The sequence below is a fragment of the Colletotrichum tamarilloi genome (genome assembly GCF_030869305.1).
Source record: "Colletotrichum tamarilloi strain Tom-12 chromosome Unknown Scaffold_176.1, whole genome shotgun sequence".
NCBI classification, from domain to species: Eukaryota; Fungi; Ascomycota; class Sordariomycetes; order Glomerellales; family Glomerellaceae; genus Colletotrichum; species Colletotrichum tamarilloi.
In genome coordinates this window covers 48,015-58,588 of record NW_026849559.1, presented here as the reverse complement: position 1 = coordinate 58,588, position 10,574 = coordinate 48,015, and the positions used below count along the sequence as shown (strand labels likewise).

General features: G+C 50.3%; 4 protein-coding genes across 4 annotated transcripts; 1 reads left to right on the top strand and 3 right to left on the bottom strand.

The window, feature by feature from the left end:
* Window positions 1-104: 104 nt before the first annotated feature.
* On the bottom strand, window positions 105-3,729 carry CTAM01_15764 (ABC transporter; the record flags this gene model as incomplete). The annotated part of the gene is made up of 10 exons (XM_060531758.1): window positions 105-120; window positions 245-295; window positions 361-420; window positions 484-607; window positions 665-1,012; window positions 1,081-1,243; window positions 1,304-2,070; window positions 2,126-2,359; window positions 2,415-2,697; window positions 2,761-3,729. The coding sequence occupies 10 exons, from the start codon at window positions 3,727-3,729 to the stop codon at window positions 105-107; spliced, it is 3,015 nt and encodes a 1,004-aa protein (XP_060373683.1).
* Window positions 3,730-4,707: 978 nt separating this feature from the next.
* CTAM01_15763 (cellobiose dehydrogenase precursor) lies at window positions 4,708-5,900 on the bottom strand (the record flags this gene model as incomplete). Its single annotated transcript, XM_060531757.1, has 6 exons — window positions 4,708-4,911; window positions 4,982-5,220; window positions 5,270-5,380; window positions 5,474-5,567; window positions 5,619-5,731; window positions 5,786-5,900. The coding sequence occupies 6 exons, from the start codon at window positions 5,898-5,900 to the stop codon at window positions 4,708-4,710; spliced, it is 876 nt and encodes a 291-aa protein (XP_060373682.1).
* Window positions 5,901-8,043: 2,143 nt separating this feature from the next.
* Window positions 8,044-9,273, top strand: CTAM01_15762 (lectin; the record flags this gene model as incomplete). The annotated part of the gene is made up of 3 exons (XM_060531756.1): window positions 8,044-8,180; window positions 8,248-8,799; window positions 8,862-9,273. 3 exons carry the CDS (start codon window positions 8,044-8,046, stop codon window positions 9,271-9,273), a joined length of 1,101 nt encoding a protein of 366 aa, XP_060373681.1.
* A 223-nt stretch (window positions 9,274-9,496) lies between these two features.
* Window positions 9,497-10,120, bottom strand: CTAM01_15761 (uncharacterized protein; the record flags this gene model as incomplete). Its single annotated transcript, XM_060531755.1, has 2 exons — window positions 9,497-9,775; window positions 9,875-10,120. 2 exons carry the CDS (start codon window positions 10,118-10,120, stop codon window positions 9,497-9,499), a joined length of 525 nt encoding a protein of 174 aa, XP_060373680.1.
* Between the last annotated feature and the right edge of the window lie 454 nt (window positions 10,121-10,574).

The following is a 10,574-nucleotide window of genomic DNA, read 5'->3' as shown; positions in this document are numbered from 1 at the left end:
CGATCCCAATACGAAGTTCGCGAACATCAGGGATATCCATCGGGCTCAAATCGAAGCGGGTGAAAAGGAGGTTATCACGGCTGAATCCAGCGACTCTGAATGCCCTAGTGAGGCTGGCAGCTGTATTGTAGTGGGTGTGGTTGAGGATCAATAGTTAATAGTAATGAGGAGGTTGGGTTGTGATCCCATCGTTTTTGTGGTGCCAGAAACAGGGGGGTGCCAGGAAGTGGGTATGTTGACTTACCTGTTGATCAAGTCGCCGGTGTCTGTCGATCCAAAGAACGACAGCGGGGCCCTGTAAAGTAGTAAGCAACGATGTGCACCACGGTTTGGCAAAGTGTGACCCGCCTCATGACAGACTGGAGAAGTGTCCAGTGCAAGCTTTGAGAAGACTTAGGCACGATCAGAACAAACATGATCCTGTAGGCTTCTGTTAGCAGAGCCGGGATTATCAGTCGGCAGGAATATGCTTTGGCAATGTACCAGATATTGACGCCAATAACAAACAAGCCCACGACAGAAATCGCAGAGTAGACTCCGAAGTAGAAGCCTGTGTCTGATGAACCGGTCCTTGCGTCCTCCTCCGTCCAGATCTTGAGCCAAATTTCTATCAGAGGTCAGAAACCATAGTCGATATAATTATTTGAAGGGAACATGAACTTACGAGGGAAGACTCGGAAGAAGCAGTCAAGAATCAAGGATATCGCACCGGCAGAGCCATACCACCAACCGATGGACTTCAGGTAGTACCAGTAGAGGGTAGTGTCGCCCGCCTTTCTCAAGAGGTCCTGCTCTGATTCAGCCTCTACCCCTTTGGTTTGTGGTTGACTTTGCTGTCGAAATCCTGCGACTGAAATAGTCTCAGTGTCCCTTGCATCACTGGGCTGCGCATTCTCGAAAGAAAGGCTCTGAAGATAGGCGCTCTCCCGAATAGTGTCAAAATTGCCTTGGCTGGCAATACGTCCGTCATCGCCCAGGATGAGGATTTGATCCGTAAATTTGAGATATCTCACTGCAGACAGTATGAGTACAAAGCCTATCTTGTGAAATCTTGCCGGGGATATATGAGTTTCCACTTACGTGAGTGTGTTGTTAGGATCACGGTTGCCCCATATTGGCGGACAAGTCCTCGTGGACTGAAAAGACAGTCCCAGATATGAGTCTGGGTTGCGTTGTCCAGCCCACTCAACGCATCATCAACAACTAGAACAGGCTTTCTAGAGAATACTGCTCGCGCCAGAGCCTGTCAAAGCCAGTGAGCGATTATGCACGATTGACAGCAAGATGAAGAATATTAACTTACAACCCGTTGCTTTTGACCTCCGCTCAGGGATTGGCCTTTGCTTCCAACCACTGTGTGATCTCCGTTTGCTAGCTGAGAGAAGTCGGGTACGAGAGCGCAAGCATGTACCACCCTTTCGTACCAGTCCTCATCAGTCGGTGTCTCACCGAGAATATTTTCCTTGACGGTTGCTGTCGTCAGCCAGGTTGTCTGAGCACAATACGCTACAGGACCTTCAAGAGTCTTGACCGATCCGCTAGTCGGAAGTTCGCCGAGGAGTCCCCGAAGAAGGGTGGTCTTCCCCGAGCCAATTCTGCCAATCACGGTAGTCATGGTGGAAGGGGCAATGTGGAGGTTGATATCGCGCAGAATGGGTTCCTCGTCAGCCTTGAGCCTGAACGAACCGTTTTGAACTGTCGCGATATCTCTCTGCTCGGAAGATGGCTCGGACGACGTTTTCGGCCGTATCGTACCCATCTCTATGCCATGATCAGTTCCGGCATGCCCAAGGTCGTCAGAGTGGCTTGCAGCTTCAAGAGAATCAGGATCTGCGACCGTTGATGGCCTACCCTGTTCAAGGAAGGCTTGAATCCTCTCAAAACTTCCCAAAGATGCTACTAAGCTCGGTACCGAGGTGATGAGCTGCGCAAGAGGCCCAGCAATTAAGTCAATGATGGTCAGAGAAGTGAAGACAGTGGCGATAGAGAGTGACAACCCGGCGTTGATCTTCTGCGCAAGGATGGCAAGGCCAAACGTGACAACAGGACCGATCATTGATGGGGCGTTGCCTGGATAGCGAGGTGTCAGCTTGTGATATAAAGAGGTTAAGAACCTCAAGCTTACCGAGCATGTTCATATAAGTGATGAATCGGCGATACTGCTTCGCTCTGCGCAGCTCTGCCACTCTCAGGTCTTGAATCGCACGCTGAAGGAAGTCTACCATTCCTAGCATCTTCGACTCCTTAATTGCACTAAGAACTTCTGAAGTGACTGTAATGCGCTTTTGGATTTCTTCGTTCCAAATCTTCGAGGCTCGAGGCATAAGTTTCGACAACCTCGCCATACCAATTGTGCAAGCTCAAGTCGATGTTAGATCAAAAGCATCATACTTCAGTTCGAAACAGTTGCTTACCGATAATGGTTACAGCCGGTCCAACGCTTCCAAGACCAAGCTGTCTTTGAAGTAGCCATATGGCAATGCCTATCTCGATGGGATTTGCCCACACCTCATGAATCGTTTCGAACGACCTGCAAATGGTTCTCACGTCGGTGCTGACCAAGGTCAATGGCGCAGACGGATCGCTGGCCTTCGCTGTGTCTAACTCGAGGTTATTGGACATGATGAGGGAAACCAAAGATCCACGGATTATCGTGATATAACGGAAGAGCTTGTGCTGATAGAAGCCTGTCGACAACTAACACAAGACGAGCCGTATCAGCGGAGAGAACTACAACCGAGCAGCTTCACTGTAACCCACCGCATTGCCCAGGTAGACTAGGCCCGTTGCAGCTATCAAACCGTACCCAACAGATTTGGAATCAGATCCGCGGTCCCCATCGACGTATTTGATGATTCGGTTGATGAGAAACGGTTGCGAGAACTTAAATCCAATCAGGAAGAGTCTGGGTACCGCTGTTACCAAAAAAGCCATCTTCGTCGTGCTGAAGATCGAGCGTAATAGGGCCCGCTTCCCATGCCCTCTTCGTTCATTCCACGCGGTGTTGAGGTTCTGGAGCAGGGGCGCGGACCGCATATCATCATCTATGTCGTAGAGTGTCGACGGAGATAAGGTGGCCTTGAATCCTTTCCCTAGCAGGCTGTTGAGCCACCAAAAGAAACCGCGGCCGATGATGCCGCTCGTGGCCTCGGGGCTCAAGTGGCGCAGAGCAGCGAGGAGGAATGTGCGTTTGCCTTGCACTTCGAGAAGAAACATCGTCAACTTCATTGCCAGCGCTGCGCAGGAGACGCTGGCCAAGTTGTGCAATCCGGGAAGCAGCCATAGTGTGCGGCATTGTACGGCGTCAAAGATGAGCGAGAACGCCAGGTAGACACAGATCGTGGTGGACGGTCGAATGGATCGGAGATGTTCTGCATGGCTGAGGAGAGTGAGGACCAAGGCGTCTAGAACGCCGAGGACTGCGGCAGCGATAGAGACGCGGTTGGAGAGCGGTGTTTGCGTCCATAGCGCGAGCAAGGCGATCTGAAGTCCACCAAAGACGATGCAGATGGCGATCTTTGCGACATTCAAGGGATGTCGTAGGACTTTGCGGCGTTGATGAAGAAGCTGCTGTAGCCGGAAAGGGAGGGCCAGAAGCAATACTGTAGACGGACCAATGTTCATGATAGATTGTTCGAAGAGTAGGGTGAAGTCAAATCGATCGCTACATGCGGTTGCAGCGGGGCCAAAAGACCCCTCGCATTCGGCGATGGTCGTGAAATTGTCCATAGCGGCTGCGACGATTGATGAAGTTGCAAGTCGACGGTTTAGGAACCTCTTGTTGGACGAACTCGCCTAGTGTTTTACTATGCGGTGCTGCCGATCAAGCCAAGGATCCCTTGATGCGCCTAGGCGGCAAGTTTGGGGTGCTATCGTAAGTTCACACGGAGTCAGGGTCCATTCTGCTTCAGGACGCGAGAAATCTTGCGAGTCGGGCTATGACTCGCAATCTGGCGCGACAATAGCGACAATGATGCTGCTAGTGCTTGAAGGGCATCAGGACTTCAAAGATTTGCTACCACAGCACGGTGCCACTAGCAACTGGATGAGCTCTGATCATCGAATGTCGGGTTGGTGACGAATTACACGTTGAATCATTCATCTTGGTAAGCCGTACGAGAGATTTCAAGCTTTTCCGGGCGGCTGAATGCGTGTCCCGAGATTGGGGGACGAATGTAAGAACGATCACCAAACAGGAAGGTCATCTGAACATGGAAATGAGTTGCAAATGCGCTAAGGATGTCACTTTCGAGCTCCAGGCGTTCGTGCCGCGATCCGGTTGAGTCTGGGGCTTAAGCTGCTGCCAGACAAGCCTGTGGAAACGCGGACGTGGGTACAAGCTGCGCGTATGGCTACGAGTTTTCTGGGATCGATGAACTTCAAGTGCTGAGGCCATCCTTGCCTGGACGTGATTGCGTCGAATTCCAAGTCTTCACGAATCACGGAGACGATGATGAGAGCCATAATCGCGGCACGATATTAAAGTGTCACCCACGAAGGCAGGCAATCAGTCCGGAGTAGCCCGTCGGGTCAGAAAGCTTGTCTGCCAGGCGACAATTACCGAGGTTTACATACTAAGCCAGGATACCTTAACCTTAAACAATCGAGCGAGCCTCTTAAATCTCCACCACCGCTACATGTAGACACGCTGCCGAAACTCTGGAAGCTCGTTTATCCATGCAATCTGATAATCTCTTTGGCTACTTTCTAGGCAGCAATAAGAATTCCAGCTTGCGGATTCGCAGTGAAAATCCCATTGAGTATTCCTGCGTCAACAATGTGCAGGTTTTTCGTTCCATAGACTTGCGCGTTGAGATCAACGACGGGTTTACCACCTTCCAGAGCAGAGTCGGTTCCAAGACGGGTGGTTCCAACCCAGTGATTGGCAGTACGGCCAATATCCACAAACAACTACTCACACAATATGTTCAGCGTACTTGCTTTCATATCGACTTCCGAGCGAAAAGTAAGATTGACTCACCTTTTGGACGTAGTCTCGCACGTCTTGACTAGGGGCGGGGTTGATCATTGTAGCGCGAGGAATGGATGAAATTGCCTTGACAACTCCACTGACTGTGGTTACAACAGTCTCAAAGTCGTGATCCCCTTCGTCATTGAAGTAAGAAAACACACTGACGTTCATGATGAGGGACGAGTTGGTTGTGGTGCGACCACTCGAAGTCTTGCCGAGTCCAAGGGCAGCTGCCATGCCAGAAGTATCTGTGGCTATCAGTAATGATCATCTGAGAACAGAAATATGGCTACGCACTGTATGTCTTGCCTTTATGCGGCCCGCCAACATAGCTCGTCCATTCAAACCATCTTTCGATGCCATCCTCTCCTTTGACCGCATCCCAAAAGATGGGGTTGATGTCTGGGGCTGCTTGGGTCAGTATGCCTGATCGGTTGGCCGCAAGATTACTATCAGTCAATAAAGCCAAACCATCTCGCATGGAGAGGTCTGTTATCTCACATAGGTATGCTGCAGCGCCATCCGGACTGGGATTGTCGTAAGTGCTATTGAAGTCATAGTTGGCTATGCCTGGGTACTCGAAGAGAATGTTTGTCTGAGGAGGATTAACTTAATTATACTACGCTGAAGCAAGTATTACGTTCACATGGTCGTCGAGGTTGTGACCGACCGGAAGATCAATCCACTGGGTAGAGTCGATGAATACGTCGGCTTCGGTTTTCTGGGCAGTCTCTAGCTGATCTTTCGGGCCAATCCCACCTTTCGAGAGTGTTAGCAGTCATCTCGCTATTGGATTGAGAGGGGAATACTCACTCCGAAACAGAATCTTAGCTGAGCCAAATACTCCAGCAGAACGAATGGCTCGGTCACCAACAGCAAGTTTAACGGTCCATGTGAAAAGATCGGAATAGTCACCTCTTATTTTCATACATGGCCAAAAATTGGGCATTCCCGATGAATGCAGTAGCTGAGCGCTGTCTGGCAGGTCTAATGCCTCACTGCGTGGGAATAGTGCTGCTTGACGGGACTTAAATCCTGCGCTTTTGGCTCATGGGATGAATCATCATGTGAGATAAAATTCAAGGTATCTTGTAGCGTTTGATACTCAAGGACTGCGGCATAGTATGTCTCCGAGATCCTGATAGAGACTAAGCACGGCCAAAGATCGAGATAGCCAACTTCATTCAGACATGGTAAGACCTATTAGGCAGCAATAAAAGTTTGTCGAAGTGGATTGAGTCCCAAGCTCAAATACATCAAGCTCCAGTGATAAAGCCCACCCACTAGCACATGGGAATCGCCATTTGGAGACTGACCAATTTCCTTTTCAAACGCTCAACTTCGCCTTGTGGGAAGAAACAAAAGAAGGTCTACTCACATCGGCCTTACACTTTCCAATGGCATAAGATATGAGCCCTCCACTTATCTTGGTAACAAAAGGTTTGACTAACGACCAGGAGCAGCAAGACGTTGATGGTACAAGACCGAAAAGTCGTCAGACCCGTCAAAAACTTCAAAATGAAAGGGACGAGACTCGAACTCGCGCGGGTTGCCCCACCAGGAAACAGATGTTAAGCTGACCTTAACCTGGCGCCATAACCAACTCGGCCACCCTTCCGATTGTTGGATCTCCGCCTTGGGATTCATGTATATGGTGCCAATCAGCTTGCTAGGGATCCCATCCTGTGTCCTTGCCATGCGTTGCGCTGACGAGTGCCTCATAATATTAGAGTTACTCTTCAGGTTCGTATTCCAATCCACTGGGGACATTTCGCCGCATACTCAGCAATCACTTACGTTCGGCGTAATCACACTCTCTGGCAGAGAGATGGATCGTAGAACAAGAACGCGTCTGCAGCGATCGACCCGCGACTTGATATCCTGCATACAAGCAAACTCCGATGCATTTTACCATTCCACGCACAAGTCCTCTCACAGCTGAAGTGCCAGCCTTATTTCAGGGATAGGAGGAATGCTTTTGTTGGAAACTGAGAATATTCGTGATTCAGTTGAGCGCTGAAGATGTTTGCCTTGTCCAAAGCACCGTCGCACGGTCCAGCGCTACTAAGCCGCTTACCACAGCCCTATCATGGCCTGGATCACGCCGTCGAGCCCTGGAAATCCCCAGACTTGGTGCGATAGTCCCCGGAGAACTACAGCGTGACTTGTTTGTATTCGGATTCTGAGAAGAAGTGTTTGGGGGAAGAACGTCCCTCAACTAGGAGAGGATCAAAGAAAAAAAAAATTGACATTGACGTTGGAAATGAGGTTGAACACCGACGTGGAAATCTCAAACCTTATTTGAACAAAGCGTGGAGGTGGCTTGAAGCTGAGCCGAAGAAAGCAACAGTGAAGAAGGTTTGAGACATCTGCTTGTCATCAGACGAAGCGCGCAGGCACGAGGCACCCAGCCGGCTGGATGACTGCATACATCGGCAGACGGCAACATCCATTCGATCACCGCAAGTGCGCTAATCTTTTCCATTTCTGCGGCACGTAATCTAGACTGAAGCCATTTTGTTACTTTCGATATCTGTTCCGTTTTCAGTCAACACCTGATTACACCCGCACATCCCTGTAGCTCCGCTTAAAGGTAAGTCAAATTCTCGGAAATCTAGAGCGGCGTGAGCGGCAGCGCTAATTTTGTAGATCCGATCTTGGAGACGATAGCCATGCCATCTCCTCGGGCCGGCCGCATAGATCGGACAGATCCGGTCGAAGAATTCATCTCGGCTCTTTTTGGACGGGTGAAGTGACCAGCTCTGGTCCATGATGACCGGAAACGGATCATATGGAGTGCAGACTGGAGTAAAGGTAGAAGCCAAATTTCCGTATCGAAGATCCGCTCTAGAGAGCCTGGGAATGTTCCCATGACCGCCGCATGCATCCGCAAGCGATGACCGCCCAAATAGCACGAAAATCACCAATTAGAGGCTGCCTCAAAAGTTGGGAGGTTTAAGTACCGTGTCATCCAGACTGAACTGTCGTCAATTCTATCAGCCCCCAACGCAGACCGCGGCTTTCTTTGTTATAAGGTCCATCAACATCAATAATTTGTCGTCTTGTGAAGAATGGTTAAAATCGCCATTGTTGAACTGCTGTCCTTGGCGGGGATCGCTGCAGCGGCCACCTCTCCAGATCAGACCTGTGGAGGTTCCAACAGTTACACCTGTCCAGGATCTCAATGCTGCAGTCAATACAACTGGTGGTAAGATTAACCTCGATGATGATAGACGAGACTGCGAAGAATTACCAAAGCTGACCTGGTATACTAGTGGAACAACTGACGCACACTGCGGAACAGGATGTCAATCCAAGTTTGGCAAATGCACAACTGGTTCTAGCAGCAGCGGGAGCGGCAGCACCAGCACTAACGGCAAGGTCAGCTCGGATGGCACCTGTGGCGGCACCGCGGGATACACCTGTAAGGGAAGCACTTTCGGAACCTGTTGCAGCCAGTGGGGATATTGCGGCAACACAGATGCCCATTGCCTCAACTCTTGCCAGTCAAAGTTTGGTGACTGCAGCTCCGTCACCAACGGTGGCAAGACGGTCAGCCAGGATGGAACCTGCGGTGGAACAGGTGGAAATACGTGTCGAGGTAGCAACTTCGGTGACTGCTGCAGTCAGTGGGGATATTGTGGCTCGTCTACCGATCACTGCAGCACCGGCTGCCAGTCATCCTTTGGAACCTGCTCTGCGTCCTCAGGCGGAGGGGCTGCAGCCTCTTCTTCAGCAGCGCAGCCTGCATCCACTGGCGTCAAGATGAGTCCAGACAACACTTGTGGTGGCTCCAATGGCTATACATGCCCTTCTGGCTTGTGTTGGTAAGTCGTAGACAATACTTCTTCCTATACTCCTGCATTAGTAGACCACTGACATCTTATAGCTCGAAGAATGGATACTGCAACACCGGCGACGACTTCTGTGGCTTTGGATGCCAGACATCTTTTTCACTAGGGACGTGTTCAACCTGCCCTGGCTCAGCATGCGCAGGTACGGTGACCAGCAACCCAACTTGCTCCGCAAACAACGGCTACTGCTGGACATTGAGTTCGAAGAAGTTCCAGATTATTTGCGGAAGGCTTGCCTCCGGAGACTATCTTGGCTACGTCGATGCCACAAGCTTGGGTGATTGCATTTCGAAGTGTGCTGCAAACTCAGCGTGTGTCGCTGCTTCATTCTATCAGGGCAGTAGCACAAGCTGTAGTTTACTGAGCAGTTATCAAGGGTCTGCTTATGGCAACTCGGCAGGTGGTCAGCAGAACCATGCCTACGTCCGCGGTTCCAGCTGCGGGTGAAGGTGTGTTGCGAACGTACCAGGCGGCTTAACTACGGGTTACGATCACGGCAACGAAGGTTATTCCTGTGGCATACGGATTTTCCATCAGAAAACACCATAAGCCTATATACTTGATTCGATAACACCCCGTAACTGACTTCTCAACTACGACGAAGGATGAATATCAGAGACGGGCCTTATCCGGCTAGCTGCAAAAATTGACTTTCAAGAGGCCATGTGTACTATTCAGGAACATGCAGCCTACGCGATCTTCGGATCCATAGCAGAAATTCGGCTAGATTGTCGCGGCCCCAACAAGAAGCTAATTCCCATGCTATTCTGTCTCGCAAGTCTGTGGCTTCAAGTTCTACGCCACAATCAAGCAATTGCTTCACAGCTGGGAGCGCAGGTCCGATATGGTTATCACTAACAGCGGCTAATAGAGGTGTACGTCCCGCTTTCCCGCGGGCATCCACTTTAGCTCCCAACCTGACTAGAGTCTTGATGACGTGAGGGATAACCTCGGAACGACACCCTCTGATAGCATGTTCCAAGGCAGTGCTGCCCTCTGCACCTTGTAAACCACACTTGGCGCCATGTTGAACAAGAACCTCAAGAACGTTTCTTTGACCAGCTCTGGCCGCTAACATCAATGGTGTCTGTCTTTTGTGTGCCACCGAGTTGGTGTGCGAATCCTGTTGGAGAAGTGCCTCAACGACGTCCAAGTAGTCCGACTCGGCAGCAAAATGAAGCGCCGCCATACCATCGCGATCTCTTGGTTCCACATCAGCGCCTTTGTCAAGAAGCTTTCGTACGCAGTCGAGTTTTCCTGATTTAGAGGCCCAGTGAAGGGGTGTCCTCTGCATCTCGTCTTTTGACTCCATTGCGGCATCATGAGTCAGGAGTATTTCGACGCAGCCCTCGTGGCCCTACTCTACAGCCCAATGAAGAGGTGACTTCTTTCCTTCATCTTCCATTACAAAATCTGCACCACTGCTAATTAGAGTTTCGAAAAATATCCTATCAAGTATCTAGGCGCTGGTCGCGGCCATTATTTGACACCATGGCCGAGATAGTTGGCTATTAGGTATGGATACGAGTCGTCTAGCTGGATAGGTTTTACGTATCACCTCGGTGGCGGGCTTAATCTATGATTCGAATAAAGCGACGTATCTACCACATAATATCCTCGGATAAGGTAAGTTATACGGGTATATTTCTATTTAGCGTTCCACTTTGGCTAATTTTAGAGGGAATGCGACAAGAGTGCTCAAGAACAGTGATCCGTAGGGAAGACCAAGAGCACAGAAGTCCGATTCA